The 26537-nt window shown below is 35.1% G+C and overlaps 2 protein-coding genes across 6 annotated transcripts in view; one reads left to right on the top strand and one right to left on the bottom strand.

Moving 5' to 3' along the window:
* LOC129228095 (mesoderm posterior protein 1-like) overlaps positions 1–13514 on the top strand; it is a 72677-nt gene extending 59163 nt beyond the window's left edge. For 2 of the 3 annotated variants that reach the window (XM_054862732.1, XM_054862735.1), the window contains exons 3-4: positions 9983–10121; positions 13326–13514. In XM_054862732.1, coding sequence (XP_054718707.1) covers positions 9983–10121; positions 13326–13457 — 271 coding nt within the window. In that variant the 3' untranslated portion in view covers positions 13458–13514. The remainder of the gene's footprint in view (positions 1–9982; positions 10122–13325) is intronic. The other variant, XM_054862733.1, reaches the window with a different exon arrangement.
* An 8611-nt stretch (positions 13515–22125) lies between these two features.
* LOC129228119 (glycogen synthase kinase-3 beta-like) overlaps positions 22126–26537 on the bottom strand; it is a 30768-nt gene continuing 26356 nt past the window's right edge. For all 3 annotated transcript variants that reach the window (XM_054862764.1, XM_054862763.1, XM_054862762.1), the window contains exon 9: positions 22126–23774. In XM_054862764.1, the coding sequence (XP_054718739.1) occupies positions 23578–23774 (197 nt within the window). In that variant the 3' untranslated portion in view covers positions 22126–23577. The remainder of the gene's footprint in view (positions 23775–26537) is intronic.

The raw sequence follows: 26537 nt of genomic DNA on the forward strand, positions 1-26537 counted from the left end.
AAGTTTAATTGATTTACGTGACTAATGCCAGGGGAATTTACATAAGAGTTGTGTGTTTTATAATACTCTTAAAATGGTGATTTCATAAAAAAAATTAAAAACGATTCTGAATTGAAAAAGTTGTGGGCTGTTACTACGTGCTCTGATTTTTAGCAAGTTTCAAAAAATACTGTTAATAATAATGCTGGAGCTTTTGCCTGCTGCGTTATTGCCCTGGGCCGGTCCGCTCCTCCTTGGTGCGACCTGGTTAATCCGGGCTCCCCCAGACCAGCCATATCGACACCGTGCTTAGCGCGGACGCCTGATCAACATAGAGCAGCTGAGGCCAGAACTCCCAACCTCACGCCGTCCGGCAGCCTCGCCCTCCAAGCAGCTGGATTACAGGAGCACGCCACAACTCCCGGACGGTCGGTGAAGATCTTATTGGGTTAATAAACCTAATATTCACTTTTGGATGCTCAAATTTGGACCTATGGAGTTGAAACTAAAATCTTACATGAATTATGCCTCCGTATCTTAGTTCCTGACTAATTTAACTCACCTTAAAAACGTTTAGTGTTCGCTTTAGTCAGAATTTAAAATTACAGTAGGCGCCATCTATAGTTGAAAGTCCCAACAATCTTCCGCATTTTATTTATCGAGAAAAGCGTTTATAATCGTAAATAAATCATGTGGTGCTACGTTTGCAAGCATTTATTTTTATAAATTTTAAATCTTGAAATCAATTGCCTTTTATAATAATCCAAAGTTGCTTTCTTGCGCCCTTAATAGGGTCTTTTAAAAATTTCCTGAATTATCTTTTCTTTGAATATTGCAGTCTTTTGATAAGTGTAACAAAAGTAAACACTGAAGTGTTTGAATTCTTTTTACCAGGTCACTTTTTCCATAAATGGTCTCTATTTTGCAGCCTCGTCACAAAAAGTGCCCTATTTTAAAAATGGTCTCTAAAAGAGTAGCAACAGGTTCAATATATCTTACATTGAGGCTTTAATTCTTAAATGAAGGGCGTTCGTTTTGGGAAAGAATCCGAAATCTGTTTGTGATTGATTAATTTTTCCTCGAATAAATTTATTGAGTGAAATATTTTCAAAAGCATTTTTTTCCCTAAGAATTCAAAACTAGTTAGAGTCCTTTGTAAGGGCGACCCTGACCATTTTTTTTTTAATGTTCACTAAAAGCCAAGAAGCTGGATTACAAGATACATCACACTTCCACGCGATCGTTTCTTATCTATTTGCGTAGGTGGCCCGCGCGGGTTGAAGGAGAGAACTAAGGAGAGTTCTTCTTCGCACTAAATTAAAAAGTAAATGTTCCTTGCCCCTTCACTTCCCTATGTCCAATGGTATTGAACGTCGGCAAAGTAAGTTTAATTGATTTACGTGACTAATGCAAGCAGAATTTACATAAGAGGTGCGTGTTTTATAATACTCTTAAAATGGTGATTTCATAAAAAAAATTGAAAACGATTCTGAATTGAAAAAGTTGTGGGCTGTTACTACGTGCTCTGATTTTTAGCAAGTTTCAAAAAATACTGTTAAATTAGGCCAAATAAATAATAATAAAATTAGGTGCAGTAATTGCCGTTCCCTCCCCCACCCGCCAAAGAAACACAGCCGGCTTCAAGTGTTCCGCCAAAGCTGTAAAAATTAACTTTTTATTTAATTTATACCAATTTTGTTAAGCGAAAATATAAAGTTAAATCTTCATTTAAATACGTAAATCGGCTGTTACTTTTGGTCTTAATTTTTGACTAATTTTAAATAATTCGCCTAGTTATAAACTTTGAAAAAGATTTTTTTTCTCCTAAAAAGAGACTGTTCAGATATCTTAATTGGGCTGGCACAAACCACCTAATCTCAAGCGCTATCCCACTACTGCACCATGCGTGAGCTTTCGCCTGCTGCGTTTCCGCCCTGGGCCGATCCGCTCCTCCTTAGTGCGACCTGGTTAATCCGGGCTCCCCCAGACCAGCCATATCGACACCGTGCTTAGCGCGGACGCCTGATCAACATAGAGCAGCTGAGGCCAGAACTCCCAACCTCACGCCGTCCGACAGCCTCGCCCTCCAAGCAGCTGGATTACAGGAGCACGCCACAACTCCCGGACGGTCGGTGAAGATCTTATTGGGTTAATAAACCTAATATTAATTTTTGGATGCTCAAATTTGGACCTATGGCGTTGAAACTAAAATCTTACATGAATTATGCCTCCGTACCTTAGTTTTTGACTAATTTAACTCACCTTAAAAACGTTTAGTGTTCGCTTTAGTCAGAATTTAAAATTACAGTAGGCGCCATCTATAGTTGAAAGTCCCAAAAATCTTCCGCATTTTATTTATCAAGAAAAGCGTTTATAATCGTAAATAAATCGTATGGTTTATTAAGCATTTATTTTTATAAATTTTAAATCTTGAAATCAATACGTACACTCCTAGTGGGATCTAGTTGCGCACCTCCCCTTGAGAAAGCATTCAGATGTTCCTAAGGGGGTCTTTTACACTTTTTTGGAGGAAAATCATTGTTAATTTCATTGTAAACTCAAGTGGTGTTTTAATTTGGCAAACAATTGGCGATATATCGAAAAGCTTTTGATGGCTAAGTTTTGTCGCCAACTTGGCAACAAATGTGGCGGGGTGTTTTTTTTTTTTTTTTTTTTTTCTTTTTTTATCTGGTTTCAATTTGGCTATATTTAGAGTGTTAACCATTGAATCACATTAAAATTACAGTGTTGGGAAAATTTATCTGCGCAAAACGTTTTTTTTTTTTTTTTTTTTTTTTTTAATTTTTTGCTTTGGTTCGCAGGAAACTTTTGGGGTGAAAATATTTAAAGTATTTTTTTGCTTACTCCGAGGCACTTTTATCATCAAATTGGAGTAAAAGGAAATCATGTGATGCACACATTAGATTGATTTTGTACGGTTTTAATGTTTACTAAAAGTCAAGAAGTTGGATTACAAAATGCATCACACCCCCGGGCGATTGGCATTCAACTAATTGCATTGGTGGCTCGCGCGGTGTGAGGGAGAAGATCAAGAAGAGGCATTATCCCCCCTCGCTTAAAAAGTAAATATTCTTTGCCTCTTCACTTTTATGTCCAAAGTTGTTAAACGTTGGAAAAGTGATATTAATTGATTTACGTGGCTAATGCAAGAAGAACGGACTTAAAAAGTGTGTGTTTTATATTATTCTCATAATAGTGATTTCATAAAAAATTAAAACCGAATCTGAATTGGAAAAAGACGTGAGCTGTTACCACATGTTCTATTTTTAAAACTATGTACGTTAAATATTACATAAACTTAACAAAAATATTTTCATCATAAAACGTCTGCTTTTTAAATAACTGGCGTAAGGTGTCGAAACTGACCTTTTTTGACACCAAAACAAGCATCTGTCAACCGTGACATCTACGCAAAAGAAAGAGATGCGTTCTTTCACATATTTTTTCCAGGTGTAGCACTGTATACATACATTATCGTATTACCAATAGACCATGTATAACAAAAAAGAAAAAAGTAACAACAAATATATTGGTAGCTCAGCCCGAGTATCGGATAACTTAATTTTTAAAAAAAGAGACTCACCTAAATATTAGAGAACTTCAAAATTATACCACAGTACCAATGAAAGCAGAAAAAAAAACGCAACACTTTTTCAAATGGGGGAAAAATTAAACTGTAACAATCTTTATTCAAAATATCTAGACAATGAATGTAAAAAAAAGCGACTTGGAAGTCACCAAGCAAGTTAAAAATGAAGCCAAACCAATATAGATGGTAGTTGATATTAGTGATGTTATAGATGACAAAAGGACCGCCAGAAAAGTGATAAAAGGTACTTTTAGAAATTATTTTGGCGACGGAAAGCGCGCGAATGATTTTAGCAGGTGGCGTAGAATAGGAAGTAGTCTAAACAAAACAAGTTACACAAAACATTACTAGTGGATACATTGGAAAATTACAAATGAACTGCAACGGTTTAAGAAAAATGATGAATAAAGCAGAAAGTAAAAGGCTTCGAAACGAATATATTGTACTGCACTAAGAAAAAGGAAATTTGAGACGGATTGAGAGTTAAAAATTTAAAACTGAATGTAATTCAAAAAAAAAAAAATGCGATTTCATCATAAGTGCATCAATACAATGTTCCCAACTGCTCATCGTTTAAAAGAACGGTCGTTCATTTTTAAGTGAACGAACGGATCCGTTCATTTTAAGGATTTCTTTCTTTTTGACCCATTCGTCCATGAACAACACATCCTGATTATAATCAGAGTAAAACCAAATTTCAGTGTTAAAAAAAAATTACACTAAACTTATCGTAAGTAAGTTCTACTCGACCTCCCCCCCCCCCCTCTCTCTCTCTCTCTCTCAACAACGTTCGTCCAAAATATGAAATGATGAATAACAGGTGTTCAACTAATTACTTTTTTAACAGCTGGCTGGGGGAAACAACTACCCGAAAACTTTGTTAATGATGGTTGACAGTTCGGTATTCAAACTTGACGTCTTAAATTCACTCATTCATACGGCACTGGTATATGCTATGAAGTCATGTTGAATAAGAGGTAAATCGAATATTCTGTGTTATTAATTTCAGAAACGTAGTAAGAATTAAGTTTTTACACCGTCAGTGGCGCAGCGAGGGGGGTTTTTGGGGGTGAAAAGCACCCCCCCCCCCCAGCCATTGGTTGAATCAACTAATACAGTAGTTTATGCATATATAAAAGGGATGTTTTGTCTTAAAAATAAAAACCCTTCAGAAGGTATTTTTGATCAAAAAATCCAATTCTGAAGGGTATTTTTTAAATCAAAAAACCCCCTCCCCGAAGATAATTTTCGACCAAAAAAGCCCCACCAGAAGGTATTTTTCATCAAAATCTCACTCCAGACGGTATTTTTGATCAAAACCTGCTTCCAGAAAATATTTCTGACTGCGCTATTGTACACCGTTAATTATTCATTTGTTTGGACTGCAGGGTTTAACTTATGCATGCAATCACCCAAACTTATTTTGCAGAAGTCAAAAAAATAAAAATTAAAATTTGTTATTAAAATTTATAAATTTTAATTACCCTTCTTTTTTGTTGTTCTTTTTAAAAAATAACAAATAGGGAAGGAACGAAAAAGGGGGAGACGATAGAAAACTTTCGGATTTATTTATCTTCGTGATCGCTAGAGTCACCTGATTGTAACGTTATTGCTGACACTGGGTGGTTTTAGAGGATTTCTCAAATAATCCTCATTTTGGGAAGTTTCTCGTACTCGGCGGAAGTTCCGTACCGAATGAGGAAGGCACGCCGTCAACCTAGGATAAGGGGAGGGGGGGGGAAGCAGGAGCACTCTTGGTTTTTGTGAACAAAAATGGGGCTGATTAACATTATGAGATGAGGGGGGGGGGGAATGAGAAGGAAGGTCGAAAGGTATTCTGTCTTTTAGTTGAAAAGCGTATTGTTCAATACTGCGTTAATGACAAAACGGAAAAAAATCGAATCAGAACAAAGGCATTGGAGATATGGTTCATGACTATTCGCATTATGCTACATTGAGGGAGATCTGCGTACGGGGGAGCCTTAGTAAAACAAAATAAAATTTTAAAACCTATTAAAAATCCATTGAACCACAAATAAGATAATATTGCGCTAATTAAAGGAATTCTATTGTTTAGTGAACCAGGGGCGGATTCATGGGAGGGTGAAAGGGTCAGCTAACCCCCTGTGACAGGAATTTTACTAAGACTATCATCAAACTTCAAATTTTCAGATCAGAAAAAAATAGTAAAACACGGAATCAATGTTGACCTGTTCTTTCCTTGGTTCTGTAAGGTATTTTCTGCTCAGCGCGTCATAATTCAAAGGATTGACTGGGTTTGTTTACTAGGATTGCTTTTTTGAGTTTTTGGTTTATTTTCAAAAGCACAATCATCTTTAATGAGCTTAACGGTTTTTCAGAGCACTCTTCCACATCAAACCACATGTCGCGCGTGTGTGTTGTGTGTGCTTTTTTCCAACTATTTCTCATAGCTGTTTTCTAATATATTCAAAGCAGATAGCAACGTGACCAGGAGGGGCGGGGGGTATTGGAAGGGTTTTGCTTTCATTTGGAGGGGGGATGTTCCGTAGCATATGAGGGTGTGCGCCATCACCCTTGGGAGCCCCTGCGAAACTGATTTTTTTTTCTCGCTTTTTCTAGATATAGCGTTGGCCTATTGAAACTTGACCCCATCTTACGAAAATTTCTGGATCCGCTCCTGTAGCTGTGGCGGATCCAGACTATGGATTTGGGAGGGGAACTTTTTCAGCAATATATGCTTACGGGGGGGGGGGGGGGGGGGGGGTATATAATATTTCTTATTAAAAAATAATATTGAAAATTGAGCTATACAACTCATTTTCTGCGTCTCTAACGCTTCTTATTAAAAAAAAAAAATTGTGCATTACAAATTCTGCAAGTACAGTTCTCAAAAAATAATTTTAAAAAACCGTTTTGCTCATTGCTGTATTTGTGTGTTGTTGTTTTTATATTTTAATCTTAAAATGTTCACCAACTGGTAGGGGGGTCCATGTGTTCTCCCCTGGAAAATTTTTTGAAATTGTAGTCCTAAAAACAGTTCTAGACGGTCTCTGATGAGGTTATACTGGGAGGAAAGGTTCGTGGAGGGAGGGGGTCTGTCGGTGAAAATTTTTTAGACATTTAGAAATGTTTTAAAAAGAAGTTTTACAGTTTGGTAAGAAATGGGACTTTTTGAGGCTTACCCCGATAGATTTTTTTTTTTTTTTTTTTTTTTTTTTTTTTTTGTAGAATAGATCTAAATTGATCACCCCTCCGCCCGATATTTCGAAATTGAAGTTCCAAAAAACGCAGTTACAGACAACTTTGGTGATGTTACGAGCAATGTAGTTCTGGGGCTCTTCCCAAAAAAATATTTCGAAACTGAAGTCCTAGAAAACTAAGCTTTTAAACGATATTAGTACGAAGGATTTAAACGCTCTCCCCTTAGATTTTCGAAATTGTAATTTTTTTCAATTTTTAGATTTCCTGCGAGAGCATTCGGGCTCTTGTCCGGAAATTTTCGTAATTGTCGTCTTTAAACACGTGGACTGTAGACCATATTCGGTAACGTTAGGAGTTCGGCTATTTTTCAAATCTGAAGCTCCAAAAAAGCATCATTAAACGATTCTCGATGTTTTTAATCGAGGTGTGCGGCAGTCCTCCCCTGGAAATTTTTCGAAAATGAAGGAATGAAAACAAGATTTGAGGAGCTCTTGAAAGGTTTTGGCGGGGGAAAGGATACTTCCAAAGCGTAGCATTATGAAGATTTTCTTATTTTTAAACCGAATAGGAAAAAGAAAAAAGAAAAAAAAAGGAAGGAGGATAAAAGAAATAGGAGGTGCGGGATGTAATTAATTGATCAATAATCCGCCACGATTGAAAATTTTCAAGGTTCTTTTCAATAGAAATTTAGATTATTTTCGCGACATTTTTTCCTTCTTATTAAAATAACTTCGTTATTACCCAGGTACGTTCTATTCTTCTCTTTCATTATAATAAATGTTTTTAAAAAAATTCTAATCTGGCTTCTGGGACGGTACCCCCCTCCCTCTCTGGCTGTGCCACTAAATTGTGGAAGCTTTACATATAATACTCTACACCAAATAAATACAAAAGACGGTTTTAAACAGGTTTGTGTTCAAAGGACTTATTTTAAAAGACTAGTACTGAAAAACAGATGAAAAAATTTTCCTGCCTTCTGTTTTAAAAATTTTTAGGTACACGTGGGATTTTTTGGGGAGAGGGGAACATTTTCCCTCCGTGGATTCCCCTCCGCTTCCGCTGTTGTCTAATCGCTTTTCCTGGAGCCTTTCGTCGAGTTCTAAAAAACAGAAAAAAAAATCCTATACTCTGTTTTCTGAACAGTCTTAGGATCATTTGGGATTTTTTTTGAGGAAAAAAGGGGAACTTTCCCCAGTTCCCCTCCTGGAATCCGCTTTTGCAATTCTCTCTTCACTTTTTGTGCCTTTCTTCAAGTTCAAGTTCTAAAAAACAGAAGAATTTTGCTGTACTCTGTTGTGAAATTTTTTAGGTACATATGAGATTTTGGGGGGGTAGAGGAACATTCCTCCAGTGTCCCTCCGTGGACCCGCTTCTGCTATTTTCTAATCGCTTTTCCTGGAGCTTTTCTTCAAGTTCAAGTTCTATAAAACAGAAGAATTTTCCTGCACTCTGTTGTGAAATTTTTTAGGTATCTTCGAGATTTCGGGGGGGGGGGGGAGCATTCCCCCTGTTCCCCTCCGTGGATCCGCGTAGCTGTTGTCCAATAGCTTTTCCTGGTTCCTTAGTTCACGTTCTAAAAAACGGAAATTTTTTCCTGTACTCTGCTTTCTGAATAAATTTTGGTACTGTTTTTTTTTTTCCCCCGAGAACTTCCCGATCCCTCTTTGGATCCGCCTTCACAGTTCTCTCCTCGCTTTTCCTAATGCCTTTCTTCAAGTTGAAGTTTTAAAAAACGGAGGAATTTTCCTGTATTCTATTCTGAAAAAAATTTAGGTACACTTGGGATTTTGGAGGGGGAACGTTCCCCCAGTTCAAACTCAAACACATACTTAAACTTTACAGAAGAAAGTTTATTTTACCTCCCTAACTGTGCACATCTCGATTCACCTGGTAGGTACTTTTGCTAACTATAATCGCCTGTCAATTCTTTTCCATAATTATCAATAATAAACTGAATGATATTAAATCTTGAAGCTTGCAGAAGTAAGTTTTTTTTATCTTATATATTTAGCATTTTAAATAATAAAAGGGCTGATGACGTGCAGGGCAGAGGCCTGCCAGGCCATGGTTTTTGGCTTTAGCGTGCTATGACTCATCATTCTACTAATTTCTAGCCTTACAGGAAGACCGTTACTCGGAGGGTTCACTAGCTCTCCAACTATGATGTTAATTTGATTTTTCTGATTACAGTGAACGCCGGTTAACTGAATCAGTGGTTTATTGAATCAACCACTTAAATGAATCAAATTGTCAAAAATAGAGCAAAATCCAGCTTTGTTGAATTAGCCGCTTTATGACTCAAAACTTTAGAACAAACGTGATTCATATAAGCGACGGCCACTGCACCATGACAACGGGAATAAGTCGTTTTTAATATTTATTTAGAGGGACTAAGTTTTGCCGCCACGGTTACAGATCATGTGCAGATTGCTTCATTTCTTTTCTTTTTTTTTTAATCAGAGCATAACTCAAGCACATTTTACATTTTAAAACTTTTTGTGTGTGTGAATAAAATCTTGTTGTCCTCCATCCCCCCCCCCCCTCTACCTAGGAAAAGTACCTATATAGATGAATTTAAATGAAGCCGAGTGGCTCAGTGGTAGCACTTCGCGCTCATACGCCACAGACCCGGGGATCTATTCCTCCGGGTAGGGCATGGTTGACTCAGCCGTTTATCCCTTCAGCGGGTCGATAAAATGCGTAGCAAGTGTGCTTTGGAATCAAACACTGGGGGTCCCACGTTAGGCTGACCGCCTAAACGGGACATCTGCCTTGCACCCCAGAGCCCCTGGTCAGGAAAACTGAATTGAGACCTTAGTCCTCACGGGCTGTCTTGCCACAGGGTTTGATTTCAGATGAATATAATAGCAAAACCTCTAAGTACAAAAATTTTAAGATTACTAATTCCCATCATTTAATAATAAATAAACATACCTTAACGATTTACGCTGTAAATATAATCTTTATCATAAGTGTACGGGTGTCAAATTGGCCATGATACTATATCTTTATTACCGCATCCACACATCACCACAACTAGAGTCCCCTGTAGTGTTCTAGTACGGTGATGATCCACATTACCATTTCATTGATAAAATTATTTATGTAATGTCTCGAGATTTTAAATATATTTTGGAAAGGTGAATTTCCTGTTTTTGCGTAAGTTTTCTCATGCAATATTTCATAGAATCTTCCATATTCTCTTTTCAGATCAGCCATAAAGTACATCTATCAGTTACAGCACATTCTGTCGTCGACAGTAAATAGTTCAGTCACGGACAACGAACTAGGAATGCAACAGCAACATATGTTAGCTGCTGCTCCTAATTATTATAATTGGATGAAACAGGCAAGTAACACTCAGTGACATTTCAACCGCTTGGTGACTGATGATTCAAATTCAAATATGGCCCATTTTATGTTTAAGTACTATTAATTAAAAACAATGTTAGTAGTCTCCTCATCCCTCAACTTAAATGACGGGCCAGTCTATAACTATTAGTAAGAAACAGAAGGCGCCTTTGCAGTTTTTTTATGTTTAAGTAGCTTAAAGAACTTATGACATGGTTGGGATTACAAGGCTACCAGAGTTCCGTTACTATAAATAGTAGCTATGTAGAAAAATCGTCTCTAAAATAGTCGCCAGTTGCAGAAAAAGTCTCCCATTACTTTTTAAATAGCATTTATGTTTTTAACTAGCAAAAATACCCGGCGTTGCCTGGGTCAGTTATAATTATGAGAAAAAATCGTTACTTGCTTTTGTTTTCTGGTTTAAGTGAAAGAATTTAAAACACATCTTTTTGACGTGATTGAAAATCGAGTTTCCTCCTTACCCATAAAAGTAAAATAGCAATAAGTATAAAGAACAAAATAGTATTCATTTAGAAACGAAAGCACTATATTTAAGCATATACAAATTTCCAAAACATGAAATTATTCTTCTCATGTTTAAAAAGATTAATCTGTTGATACTTTTTTTTTTTAACATGGAGTCTAAAACCTTCTCTGTATTACTATTGAAGTTGCTCGAAATCCCCTTATACTTGCTTTAGTTATTTTGGGAAATTCCAATCATTGTGGGCTCTTGGTGCGATTTTACCGAATTTGCGGGAATCGTTTTGGGATACCTTCGATGATGCTCCCTCCTTCTTTCCTTATTATTTATGCTGATTGAACACTTACTCATTATCCAATTAACCAGCAGATCGCCAAAATTTTTGCAGAAAAATTTCCGTAGCTGATGCATTTGGCAGTTTTTTTCAACGTCGCTGTTTTTGAAGTCGAAGACTACGTCATAATGTTTCTCAGCTTTCACCATGTAAACAAAATATCGCCAATCAAAGAATCTTTAAAAAACTTTTTTCACTGTGTTAAATAATCCAGCAACTAAATTAGGCAAATCCATAAACAGCACAAAAACTTCCATTAATTTTCCTTTTTGCACAATTTCAAACAATCGCCAAATTTTACTACTTATTTTGGAAACATTTCGGATGAAACTCTTTAGCGCCATTTCATGGTGACCAAAAGTATCTCAGCACCTGGCGATAATATCTTTGTAACGAAAATTAATATCATATCGTTTTACAAAGTAATAAAAACCATTAATTACATTAAAGTTCCGTTTAAATGGAAACTGATCAGCCAAATCATATATTATTTGCCAATCTTGTGCAAAAATCTTACTTCAAAATACTGTATTGAGTTTAGGAACGCCTTCGAACATGGAACTAAAAAGCTCATAACTCGTTTTTTATTCTACTTAGAAATTTCGAATAGGTGCCATCTTCAGCAGAAAAATCAGAGCTTTCGATGGACATATAATGTAAATATGTGCAAGTATTTTTTCATCCCTATATTAGAGAATTTATACGAAAATTGTATTTAATTGCTCCCCTAAGGGGGTTTTGCCCCCCATGACGGGACGAAAACTACCTTATGTGTTATTCTGATGCATAAGCTATATTATTGTAAAGTTTCATCAAAATCCGTTCATTAGTTTTTGCGTGAAAGAGTAACAAACATCCATACATCCATACAGACAAACTTTCGCTTATATAATAGTAGTAAGATTTTATTCAATGATACTTCAATAAATAGACATATCTCGGTTGCGTGGCGTATGTAAGCAGGACCCATTCACAGCACACCTATACGGGATTAAATTTTTCAGAAATTTTTCCCAAACAATTCTTGGGGGGGGGGGGGGGGGGGGAAGCTTAAAAAGCATTTTCCAGACTTTATTCCAAACATTTTAAAGGAACAGATACAAATATCGATATTTTCTGGTTATAATTTCTCATTGTTTGATTTTTACTTAAAAGTAACAGTAAAAAATTGACCGCAAAAAAATATATAGAAACGCAGCGTTCGCGATATTTCCGATAGGTGTGAAAATTAGAGCTCGTTTTTAAAAAATAAATGCAAGGATACAAGAAATTAAAAAGCAAAATTTTACTGACATTCATTCAGAATGCAAAAAAAAAAAAAAAAAAAAGTTAATAAAATATGAACTTTTTACAAAAATCGCAATCGCAAAACTAATCATTTTCAAAAATTGCGATCACAAAAACGAAACTTTTCGCACAAAATTATGAACACCACACACTTCTTATCGTGAATATGTTTAATACATTTCCTTTTCCTACTCTTTTAAAACTCTCAGTTTCAAAAAAAAAAAAAAAAAAAGAGAAGAAGAAAGCGTGAAAGCGTAACCCGATTCCCCCCCCCCCCGGAAAGTTCAATGTTAACTTCTTTTAAGCGAAATTTCAATTTTTTCCTATGAGGAAAAAGAAAAAGGAGGCAGTTTTCATGTGCTTTAGTCACGTTTTCACTAAAATTGTAGCAGTTTTTTTTTTTATTTATAATTCATTGCAAAATGGTCGTTTTTGACCACATTTAGAATAAAATAATTGCCATAGTCGTCTCTGCTTCATTATAGTATTTTTATTCATGTTTGCAGTCGCCAGCGGCAGCCCTGTGAATAAATTTCAAAATATATAACAGAGTGTATGTAAAAATACATGTAAAAAGTTTAAAGGATCTCTCGTTATTGAAAACGGATTACACATATGTGTGAACAAAGCGTGCCACCAGATTACCTGCAACAGATGAAACTAGGTTACATCAAAAACGCACAGAGGGAGGGATGAAAAATTATGGTACAGTGATTGCTTGCCCGCGTAAGTAGTGTTGATCTATAATTCAATAGGGGGATAGGGGGTAGGTAAAAAAAATCAGTAAGTAGTGTAGATCTAAAAATCCTGTATTTACTAGTCGGATTTCAGTGATCTTGGAAGATTTGTTGTCATTGGAAGAGAAGAAAGAAATAGGAATGAGAGATGTGTGTGTGTAGGTTTAGCATCTGTTTAGTTGAATTATGTGCATTTATCTACATTCAGTTAATCAGAAAAGAAAAAAAAATTCTTTGAAAGTGAATGGCGGCGGATAATCGACAGTTTTGATTGTAACTGATTTTTTCAGTTGTATAAAATTATTTATAATTAAACATTCTCTTTTTTTTTTTTTTTTTTTTTTTTTTACATTTTTGCAGGAAAAAGAGTTCCTAACTTATGAGCCCATTTCTGCAGTAAATTCCAGCGAATATTACTGGCATTTTGATAGTGGTGATTCAACACAATACATTTACCAGGATGAATACCATTATTCAGAAAATGCAAGTTAACAGGTGTTCTGATCTTCATTCACACACTTGTATATCACTCAAGATATTTCTATTTGTTTTTTGTATTAAGAGTAAAATAAAAGGTAATATTCTGAAACATACTTCAATTAAGTGAGTCAAAAAAATTTTAGTGCCAACATTTGAGTGGATTCTAAGATGTGAGTAAAGCAGTTAAATGCAACAAAAATCAACACTGACAGTAAATTACAGAACCGAAATCGATTTCTGATGATATCCATGTGTGTAAAAGACTTTTAAAGCAGTCATACACCTTTGTGCGAATTAATGGAATCAAGTTAGGAATTTAGTTTTCGATTTTTTTTAGGTTGTTCATGTTTGCAAAAGCTGTTTAGCCTACCAGTTGATTAGGTGCTATAACCTCACGTTTTTTGTCATAAATATCGTGATTTGTTTAAGTGTTATAAATTTCCACATATTTTTGCTATTTTTTCCTCAATCCGGTCACTTTTTATATTTTTGTTAGCCATAGATATTTCCCCACCGAAGAGGCAGGCCATTGTGACATTAAGTGAAAATCTGATTGCACAACAAAAGAAAAAATGATTTCTGCTTTGCTAAAAACATGGTTTAGAGATCAAGAGTTCAAAGAAAAATGCAAAACTCTAGATGACTCTATGCCCATTGCCCAGTAGAGTGAAAATGGTACTGGACAAAAAGGGGGGCATACTAAGTGGTAATTTTGATTTCGTAATTACATGATGTAAATAAAGGTGATTTAGTAAAAAAAAATTGACTTGATTCCATTAATTCGCACAAGGGTGTATGAGGCAGTGAAAAGCAAAGGACGCTTTCAAGTTTTTAGTAAATTGCGTTTAAAGTTCAGATCCTAGGCTTTCAATGAACATTTTTTTTTTCTAAATCATGCTGCATACTGCCCTAGACAGGTAAACCACAATATCTATACTTTTATTTATTTCTTTATTTATTTTTGCATTTTTGTCATTTCTTTTACTTTAGCTTTACTATACAAACTTGCTTATTTGTTTTCCACTGAAAATAAAACACAAAACAACAATAAATTCCAACATTTAACTACTGTTTAAGGAGGATCAAAACCACCTTTCTTCAAAATCTTCATTTTGTAGATACTGAGGTTTAGCTATCCTGGGCAGTATAACAGAAACTACCAGGACTACTAGAACAATTTCTTGCCACATAACAGAGGAGAGATTCTCTTACCATTTGTGCTGGTTATCACAAAAATTTTAATTTTGGGACTTGCATCTCTCTGCTCTTCACAGCAGGGCCAGACTAACAATCTGTCGGTCCGTGACCCTACACGAAGTAAAAAAATTGACGAGTGAAAAATTACCAAGAAAAAGAAAAATGTCACAAATGACTTTTTGTAAAAAATAAAATTTAAAATCAAGAAAAGAAAAAGAGAAGAAGAGAGGGAAAAAGGAAAATAATCCATACACAAAATTCTAAAACGCAAAAACAATCCAAATATATGGGCTAAACAATTTTCATCGCTTCTCCGGAAATAGGTGGCGGAGGTGGGGGTCAGAAATTCGGCAAAACGTTTGATTAAGTGACATAGGAAAAACATTTAAAAAAAAGCAGTAAAAGTTTTTCTACAACTGTACAACAGAGTTTTAATGCAGAAGAGAGCGACAGAAGGACGTCTTCTCTTCACAGATGAAGAGAGTGCAACGTGAAGCCGTTTAGTCATTTATTAAATGACTAGAAAATCGTTCGTCAAGGTATGACGAGTGAAAATTGTTTCTACATTTGAACGAAGCCATTGCCTGTTTGGTGATATTTTGATAGTTGAAATTTTAGCGCTAACTCCAGTGGATAAACCCTAAACTCCACTCGGTAGCGTTCATTGTGACCACTTTTTCGTTTCTTTATCCTCCTAAAATGAGTCTCAGCAATAAAACAGTTAAGTTACCGCATCCAGTTCAGCCTCGTCACGTTGAAGCCTTTCCCTGCATGTTAAACAATTGCCAAAAAAGATTATCAAATTATCATGCTATTGTTCCTTGTTGGTGACGTCAGGAGCGTTACTCGATCATTTGCTATTATATATATGAAGATTTTAGGAAGACCAATTTGTGCAGTGGGTATACCCGTAAGTCGTTTCTGTGAGGTCGTGTACCTTCTCTTCAGGTCTGCGGAGTCGGAGGAAAAATGAGACTCCAGCTCGAGCTCCAACTTTGAGAATTTTAGCGGCTTCAACTCCAAATCCTTTACCCAAAAATCAGTCCTACTCCGACTCCGCAACAACTGGCAGGGCGGTGGGAAGGACTTTGCGGGGAAAATGACCGACTCCGACTGCAGGAACTTTAAACCCTCTAGTCTTGACTCGTTTACAGCAAAATCAGTCCGACTCAGACTCCGCAAGAACTGACAGAGCTGAGGGAAAGACTTTGAAAAAAAATGACCGAATCCAACTCTAGGAACTTGAAACCAGAGATAATCAATCACTCTTTCATGTGGCACCACTATCAGCGGACAACATTACCATGACAGTTTTCAGGCTTAATTTCCCATCAGATGGAAGGTAAATGGGATCTTACGATGTGAAATTGCACTAAAACTTGATAATACCGAGGCCACATAGACACTCATGGGATCTTTAACAAGTTGCATAACCATGCGACATGGACGTAGTCAATTTCCTGCATCTTTAAAATCAACCAGCTGGAAACGGGCTTGAACCCGCAAAAAATGTAAAAGGTCGACACCTAAAGACAATGACACTTAGTAGTCCAGTCAATGAGTGCTCAAAACAGGGGTGTAGCATGCATGGAATATGCGATACTTTTTGACTTCAGAATATTGTTTGGAGTAGTTAGTAAGTAAACATACTAAAAGTTCCCGACCCTAGAGGGTGAGTTAAAGGTGGGAGGGAGGGAGGAAGAAAATTTTGGGTTTTTCGAAAAAAATTGCGGAAACAGTATAAAAAAATGCGTTTAAAATAAAAAATTCAAGCTAAATAAACTTCCTATGAAACTGTTACTACCCATATTTGTCAAATTTCCAATAATTTTCCGGGCATATGTCATGAAAAATCGATGATTTTCAGAAACATTCCCTCTTTTTGTCAAACATTTGCTCATAGTGCCTCCCAGGATCAGTAGTCATGAAAATTGTCAGTGAAAATTGTAGACCATTAAATTTCCTTCAATTTGATATGCTAATTTGTTATATTTTATTCAAACAATCAAAAGTTACAGAACTTCAAATACCCACTTTCATTGCAAAACATGGAACACTTGCAATTCACAATTTTCAAACTGACTCGAGAGAATCGCGCACTTGCTCTTTCTCCAATGAATTCGACAATTCTGATGGACAAGAAAGAAGTATTTGTGGATTACTACAACACAAATAATGTTTAAGGGGGGGGAGGTTGTGAAATTGTGACAAGGGTGAAGGAAAGAGAAGTGTGGCATCAAGCATTTTTTAAATATGTTTACAAAAGTTTGTTTATAAAACGTACTTTGTGACAAATAGAGAGGGGGGAGGGGTCAAAAATGTTGAAAAAAAAGTGTAACATCTTTTAGAGACAGCGACAGATCCTTACCAAGAAGTTTTACAAAGATTTGCAGAACTACGTACAGTCGAACCTCCATATATCGAACTTCCACATATCAAAATTTTTTACATATCGAAATCCCAGCAAATTTCTATGTTCATCACATAGAAAAATAGTTTCTATGTATCGAAAAAATCTCTATATATCAATTTTTTTTTGGGACATACGTAGATTTTTTTTCCTCTTTAGACTGTTTTTCTCATGAAAAATAAAGGTTAGGGGAGAAAATTATGTTAACTAAAGGTTGCTACGAAACTCATCAGGAATCTGGGGTTCAGGGGTGTGAAGATAGGTCGTTGTTTCGTTCTAGTATTCTTAAATACCCTCAAGTTTATTTTAAATATCTTAGTTGTAACCAGTAACATTGTAAAATCAGTTTCAAGTCATCCTTTTTGTCTGTTGATTATCGTTCCTAGTCGTTTTAGCTGCAGTAAAAATCATTCAAGTTAAGTAGAGTAGATTAATTTTTTACTTTTCTCTTGATTTGTCAAAACGAAAATCCCCCAATGTTGCAGATCAAATTGAATTGCCAAAGAATGAAGATGTATGAAGGCACAAAAATGTAATTTCTGTTATTTTTTAATTATTAACTTTCATTTAATCCGATGCTCATATAAATTAGAAATTAGGTTTTATAGACAAAAATTAGCTTTAATTTTAATGTTTTAGGAGATTTTTAGTATAAAATAAGACCGTTTCTATACATTGAATTTTTTTACGACAATTTGCTACTTCGATATATGGAGGTCCGACTGTATATGCAGTATGAATTAGCTCCATACTCATGCATGGTATTATTTAACGAAAGTGAACTGAGGAAGTGCAGAAAGCCAGCACTTCCTCGGTAAGAAATTTGTTAGAAGTAATTAATAAGTAAACATACTGAAAGTCCCTGACCCAAGGGGAGAGTTAAAAGTGGGAAGGGGGAGACAAATTTTGTGGTTGTCAATTATATCTCGGAAACGGCAGGAAAAATGTGTTCCGAATAAAAGTGCAAGTTAACTAAATTTATTGTGAAATTGTTTTTATAAATCTATGTCAAATTTCCAGTGGTTTCATAGGTATGCATTCTTAAAAACCAGTACTTTTCGAGAGAAAAAAATATCGTTCTTTTTGTCTCAGAGTGTCTGTGCCAAGTAGGTGCTCAAGGGATGTTGTGCAGCAATCATGTGACAAGGACCCTGGCGGTGTTCTGTGTTTTGAAAATCCACTGGCTGAACACTTGAACTGCACATTCAAACCTGATACCAAAGATCCCCGCATCTTGGATAAATATTGATTCTGTTGTTGCAACTGCTCTTGCAATGCAAGCTTGCGACGGAGTAGTTTAACGATGATTTTCTACAAGTGACCTTGCGGTCACTCGTATAAAAGCCAGTCAAAATCATCTTCACGATTCCGTCCGGAGTAACATCCAATTCCGACAGTTTCGACACGAGTTGGTCATTAAGTTCCTAGCTACAGGTGTGGTACAGCAGAGTTAGAGATCAGTCTTGATGTTTGCAGCTACTTTGATAAATGATTTGTAGTCAAACTTGTTGAGGGACTTTTCTGCGGCTAGAGTGCCATAACCTGAGAGATACGTATGACCCCACAGCCTCAATAGATTCAGAGGAAGAAGAACTGTTGATTTATACCTTAGATACATGCAGGGCCATCCCAAGAGGGTGGCGAGCGGGGCAATTGCCCCAGGCGCCACAAAATGAGGGGGGTGCCGCAAAGTGCCCCTCGTTTCAACGGAACACGACGACATTCACACGAAATGAGGGGTGCAGCAAGGCGCCCCCTCATCGTATAAAATGCCCCGATTGCATAAAATTAGGGGCACCTTGTGGCGCCCCCTCATTTCATGTATCATAGATACACAGTCAAAAACACAAAATACAGAATAATTGCAATGATTCTCTATTTTTTTTTTCCTAGGGCACAAAAATATTCCTCTCTCTGTCTTCAAAACATTAGTTTCCTTTGTATCATTGAAGCAGATACAATTTCTGAGAATATAACTATTTATAATCAAACAAAAGGCACTTCTCCTTTGCCTAGTTCTCACCAAATTTGCTTGAATTCTGCCCCTGCGTGCAGTGACGTAACCAGAAAAAGTTTTAAGGTGGCACATTAAAAAAACAAAAAAACAGATTTTTTTTTTTTTTTTTTTTGATCTGATAGGAAAAAAGGTCAAGAGGTGTCCAGTCAAAAGTTTGAAACTTCTAGTTTTGAAAACGCAATTTTAGCCTTAAAAACGCGACTATAGGCCATGTTTATTGACGTTAGAGAGGGAGCTTAGAAACTGTTTCCGATCGATTATTTTTTTTAAATAGATTGAAATCAATTCCTTCTACCTCTGCAAGTTCTTGAAATTGAAGTTTCAAAAACGCAACTTTAGACGAACTTTGAAGATTTTATGGACGGGAGAATTTGGAGCATTTCCCAGGAAATTTTTTTTAAATTATGGTTCAAAAACTTTAAGCCATGTTTTCCATTCAGGGGCAATTCCACTTAAATTCTTTTGTAAGTGTTGATTAAAAAACCCATCTTTTGTGATATTAAAGAAAAGCGGCATGGGGACCTTGCACGAATATTTTCTTAAACTTAAGTCTTAACATGCAATTTGTAAGGCCATATTTTGTAATATTAGGGCCAGTGATTTTTCGAAATTAGAGCTCCAAAACGCAATTCTGGGCGATTTTCGATGTTGTTGAGTACTTGTGGGCTTCTCCCTAAAACTTACAAATATTTGATGCAAAAGAATAACATCTTTGTTTATAACACATATGAAAGTTGGTATTAAGTTGGTACAAGTAAAACCACAAAAAACTCTTGAAAAGAATCATTGGATGAGTCCAGATCGAAATCTAATTTTGATGTAATTTACTTCGATAAATACATTTTCTATTTATAATCAGCAACTTATTTATTTGTGTTGTTAGTTTTTTATCAAGTGCAATAAAATTTTACTAGATAAATATTTGGATTTTTAACATTTCCATTTTTCGAAAAGTTTTTGGGGCATTAATGTTTTACAAATATTAGAAACATGTTCATTGCTTGTCTTTTAATTTGTATTATGCATAGCCCTTTGATTATTCTGTTCATTAATATGTAAGAAATTCAAGTATGTATTATGCACTGATGTTATAGCTAACTTGATTTTTTCTATTTGGTATGGAGGGGGAGGGGCAGGAAACTTTCGCCCCGGGCGCCGTCAGAGCTTCGGACGGCCCTGGATACATGTTGTATGATTTTAGATTTCTGGTACATTTTAACAGCAGAATGCTGTGATTAGTTAGGGGTTTGGCTATCAAGAGAACAACCAGGAGGACTTCCTTCAGTATACCTGAAATGCCATCCTGTGTTCCATTTTCTAAGGAATGTTTTTAAAAGTTATATTTTCTTTTATGAGGGAAAAATCTTTGATATCTATACAGGGTATCTGTTACATTTCAAGTTTTGAAATACATGACTCCCCCCCCCCCCCGACTTTTCACGAATTTTGCTCGTAACTTTCCATGACTCACAGGATGCAATTTTTCCAGAAGAAATATTGATATTTCACAAGAATATCTAAATTTGTGAAAATTAAATTACACCAATCTGATCTTTGCTTTGGACATATGTTTATAAAAGTTCTAACTAAAGTGAAATGTAACTAGCTCTCGGCTACTATTATAACTAAAAAACAATTTATGCAACAATGACAATTATTTTGCTACCAAGGACAAACATTTATGAATCTAAAATTTCTGGAAATATTTTTTTGGTCCCAATACATTCTACAAAATTTTATATAGGTGATAATTAACATGAAAATAAATTTAGTATTTTTTCTCAGAAAAATCTGATGTGATACAATAGTTTTCCACTCACTAAAAATTCTGAAAAAAAGTTTTAGTTGCAAAATGATTTTTCAAAATAAAAGAAGCTTCAAATATGTAGTAAAAATGATGTAATACTACTTGTGAACAGCAAAGCATTTAAGCTTGTTTTTTCTTTTGCATTTTTCAAAATAAATATTTTATTTTATTAACAAATATTGAATCTAAAACTTATTTTTTTAAAGCAAGAATTTTTCTAAAAACATCTGTGACAAGCAATAATTTAGTAAATACTAAAATTATGTTTACAAGAAATAAAATAAACAAATAATCTGAAAAAAATAAAGTATTAAATTAAAGTACTTAATAATTAACTTACCAGACATTACCAGATATACTACTGCCTAAGTTTTAGGACAGGCTACAAATATTTTAAAAGTTCCCTGATTTTTGTGTTTTATCGATGTCCTAAAGGTACTTAATTCTTTAGACCAATTTTATTTTCTAAAATGTTCATTAACTTAAGACACTACCAATAATTAATGATCATTTTTATGAGTCTCTTGAACTTGGATGCAAATGACTTAAAATTTTGGAGTCCAATGAGAGCGGAAAAATTAGAAATATACCCCCAAAATAAGTCCCCAACTACATAATTAGGCAAATAAGGAGATTAAAGATAATGCTAAGCACAAAATTATAAACATTCAAACGGAAATAACATTGCGAAGAAAAACGAGCGAGATTATAGCAGCGGATGCAATTGGATTTTGAAATGTGAAAAATCGGGACTGACGTGTAAAAGCGAAAGAAACGGTTAAGATTCGTAAATTCTGCACCTAATTTGCAAAATTTGATACATACGCATGTTCTTGAACCCAAAATCCATGACCAGATGTCAGTTTCCATGACTTTTGAGCATTTTTTGCTGGAAACTCATGACTTTCCATGACCATTTTCGATTATAATCGAAATCTACGACTTCCCATATGCGCGGGCATCCTAGCATCCTGTATCTATGTCCGGCAACAGCCTGAACTTTTTTTTTTGTTCAAACTCGAGCACATAATGAGTTATAAAATGAATGATTGTGAAACTGCCTTGTACAATGTACAGTAATAATGACGACTGATTTTTTTTTCTTCTTCTTAAACCGTCAATAAGTATTGTTATTCTAAACCCAAAAGAAATTTTTGTTTCATTGCTCAGTAGTGTGAAATAAAGAGATAAAAAGTAAAGTAGACTTCATCTACTTCATCAGACAAAACTCACAGAAACCACATTTTAACAGGCACAATTTTTTAATAACAAAAAATCTCTCTTGCAATGTGTACGTAAGACATGATAAAGTAATTACAAGTTTATCTTCCATTCCAGATATTGAAATAATCAACATTCACTAAAAGGTAAAAGTACTGTGTGACTAATACATGCACTTTATAGTAGACCCTATTATAAAAGGGCTCTGCATTCCTAAGTACTTAAATAATGCTTTGATACAACGAAACGGAAGTCTAGTCAATGAACATGAAAGGTTCTGTACAATCTTCTTGGCACGTGCTAATACACACTTGTACAATAAAACTGTGCCCAGAATTAGCTGAATTATGTGCAATATGTAAAATTCTTTGGCCAGCATAAAGTGTACAAGTAACAAAATACATGGATTTTGACATGACATTAAGTTAACACAATTCAAACAGTCAAATAGTTATATTATACATTTTGATAAAACAATGTCAATGCACCTAACTTAAAAGTGATATAACAAGTACAAATATAAAACATCTAAAATTACCTGAATGACATATTGCAAACTCAACAGTTCAATCTAGAGAAATGCGATTAGATTTGCTGATAAAAGCAAAAAAAAAAAGATTTAAAACAACAACATAGATCATAACTAAACAAATTTCAAAAACAGGTTTGTGAAAACACACTTCTTTACTTCTGAAAATATAGTTTTTTCTGTACATAAATTACACTAATAAATGCAGACTTTTGTGATAAAGTTCTTGCATATCTAAAAACCATAAAAAATGGCAGCACAGATTTGCGAGTCCACATGGAAGTTTGGTTATATTTCAGAGGGAAAAAAATATTCTTTTTTTATGTAACATTAATACCTATGCAACTTATAACAAGCCAATAAATTTAGTGAAAACTTGGCATTAGTGCAGTATTAATAAGTTTGGATGGATTACACAAACAATTTATGTATTATATATTATATATATGTATGTATATAAGCAATAAAGTTTCTGGCAATTTTATTAAATAATGTATTTAAGTCTCTCACCTACATTTCTGTACAAGAGTCTCGCAAAATGGCTCGTGCAAGGAGACACAATCGAAATACTTTACAATAATTAGAAGCAAGAAAATACAATTTTAAGATACATCATTCTTGTTTATGGTATTTCACATACACACCTATCGTTCAAAACAATCTAAAGCAGTTCCCACACACACTTAAAAAAGAACTATTTCTCAGTGAAGCACCAGAGAAATTAAAATACTCTAGATTTCCATTTCAGATTTTGTGTTTGGAACTTAGTCGCCGGCAATAAAACACGAAAGTCACTATGTACAGGGCTTGCCGAAGATCAAAGAATTTCATCTCTCCTGAGACAAGGAATAAGTTTTCAACAGTTGAAAGTTACATGCGGCACCTCGTAAATGCCTCATAATTGATGCAATAATGAATTTTTTTTAATTTTGGTTTTCACTCTCAAAAATGTCACGCAGTAGCAGTGGCTGAGCTGCAAGGCTGGGGATCAGTGCTGGCACCTGCCATAGGAATGGAATTGGACGCCTCAGCTGCCATGCCACTGGCACCACAGTCCTCTCCTCCTTCGTGGGTGCCGCTGGCCGAACAAGGGCTACGCAAGTGAGGAGGGATCAAGAGAGCATTTAAAGAAGGTTGAATCTTTAATTCTGAAAAAGAAATTGACTTGATGAGCAGAGAATGAAATGTAATTGATTTCAAGCATAACACTAAACTACATTCCAGATACCTACCACTACACGTGGTTCAATCAGTTGATGGGACCCTGAAGATTTGTTTTTTTTTTTTTTTAAATCCATACCAGAAGCTAAGCGACACCTGAACCAACACCCCCAAAGGTTATTGATTTGGAATAGGAACTTGAAGGACTTTGTGACTATGACATATTTAGCGTTTCCCAGTCACGATTAGCGAACATGGAGGATCTTTGACTGGCCCCTGACAATCCAGTCACAAGTCCAACGCCTTACCATTCAGGCCTCCATGTCCTAACGGATCTATGAGCCACAATGAAGGTGATGGAGGCTTGTTTCATAATGTTTCATTTCACTAAACCCTTTTGGTTGGTCTTCTGTTAGTTGCCGACTTTTAAACAATAGTACATATAAATATTAAAAACATGTTGTCAGAGTGCAAATTTTCAAAAATCAGGGTTACCACTCCACGACTTTTCCAGAAAAAGTCTACAAGTTCCAGATTTGATGTTTGAATTAGTGATTTCAAAATGAATCTGAAAATTATGGTTAGTTTTGAAAATAAGCAAAAACAAAGTATTAAGAGTCATTTTATTATTTTTTTTTTAGTTGGACACTTTTAATAGTTGATATCTTCAATTTTCCTAAAAATTTCAGGATGTGTTGGTACTATGATAAGAAAAAGAAGTTTCCTTTTTTAAAAAACTGATTTGTTTGTCCTTGAGTAGGGGTCAAAGTTTTAAGGTCGTGAAAAAAAAAAAAGAGCTAAATATATGATTGATTTGCTTCAAAAGCAATGAGTGAACCAAGCCAATTCTTTTACATGTGGATACTACTTGATACTAGGTACAAGATAGCATAAAAATTTTGATAGGTCACTCATGGCTTTGAGGGCAATTGTCAAATGAAACTGCTACTTTTTTTTACTCTTTTTTTCCCTTGTTTTGAGCCAGATATGTGCTAAAGCCGTGAGTAACTCTCGGAAATTAGTATATAATTAACTGCTCACCACAGTATAGTACTAAGAAAAATATAAAATAGCTTTAGTTTCTCTTGGCTTTGGTAAATAAACCGTCTCACAGGCGATGATTTTTTTTAAATGGCCAAGTTTAGAGGTCAGTAACTTTGTGTGAGATGGGTCAACAACTTTGGGACACAGCTTTAGTTATAGTCCAAGTGGTGTAGTTTAAGACCCAGGTGAGAAACTCATGGGGGCAACTTATCAACTTTTTTAAATATGCAGTCTCAAAGTTGATAATTTGAAACAAAAAGAATCAAAGACTTAGGTCAATTAGCCTAAAACACCCGAGTCAAAAACTTTGAGCAAGAGCTGTAATTATGCTCTTTGTGGTGTAGTTTTAGACTCATGTCAAAAAAGCACGAGATCTAATCATCTTCCTTAATTAAACGGTCTCAAAACTGATGATTTCAGTACAAAAGAGCGTTTTTTCATGAGTTTATGTGCGTGCTCTCTAAATCTTATCAGTTCAAACTCACATAAATATTCGAACGAATTACCAGCCAAATGTACTTTGAGCTCCCTAAATTTAATGTTTTCAGTGTAAAAAAAAATTCTGAAACCTTTAACACAGCATGGCAATTCGTGTCACACAGCTGATCTGCCACTATTTTTCGGAGATCATAGATCCTCAAGATTTGGATCTCAGAAGATGAAAATTTGCATCAGGTTAGTTTCAAAGATATCTCAACGTCTCTATAAAATTTCATCCAATTCGAGGATGATCGAGCGAGGACAGTTTGAAAAATGAGGTCAGTTGACATGGAATCACTCTGATACAAACAATATGCACATTTCACCCGCACTTTTTGTTGTTATCCAACAAATCAGTTTTTTTTTTTTTTTTTGAAGTTATATTTATATTTTTACTTTTGAGTGTTAATTAATAAATTTGTTTATTTATAAAAAGTTTATTACTAAATAATAGTGCATATTCAAGTTACTGTAATTATGAGCTTGATATCTTACCCAATGGCAATTCTCTTTTGAAAATATAGCATTGATTTATGATCTTATAAAGTCAAAACAAAAGATGCTGTGAATTGTCAGCGATTCCACGTCAATTGACCTGATTTTTCAAATTGTCCTCACTTGATCAATTCCCGAATGAGATGAAATTTATAGAGGTGTAGAAACTAACCTATGCAAATTTTCAGCTTTCGAGATCCGAATCCTGAGGATCTAGGATCTCCAAAATATAGTGCTCCAAAATGGCGGATCAGCTTTGTGAGAAGAATTGCCATGTTGTGGTCAAGGTTGCAGAAAATTTTATTACACTGGACGTATGAAATTTTGGAAGCTTTAAGTACATTTGGCTGTTGATTCATTCTAGTATTTGTGTGAGTTTGAGCACATAAAATTTTGAGTTGCACGCATATGAACTCATGAAAAAATGCTCTTTTATACTGAAATCATCATTTTTGAGACTGTTTAATTAAAATGATTAGATCTCATGGTTTTTTGACATGAGTCTAAAACTACACGACGTAGAGCATAATTACAGCTCTTGCTCAAAGTTATTGACCTAAAACTTTGATTCATTTTGTTTCAAATTATCAACTTTGAGACTGCGTAATTAAAAAAGTTGATTAGGTGCCACAGGTTTCTAACCTAGACCTTAAACTACACCACTCGGACTATAACTACAGCTGTGTCCCAAAGTTTTTGACCCATCGTGTACAATGTTATTGACCTCTAAA

This window comes from Uloborus diversus, chromosome 8 (genome assembly GCF_026930045.1).
Source record: "Uloborus diversus isolate 005 chromosome 8, Udiv.v.3.1, whole genome shotgun sequence".
Lineage (NCBI taxonomy): Eukaryota > Metazoa > Arthropoda > Arachnida > Araneae > Uloboridae > Uloborus > Uloborus diversus.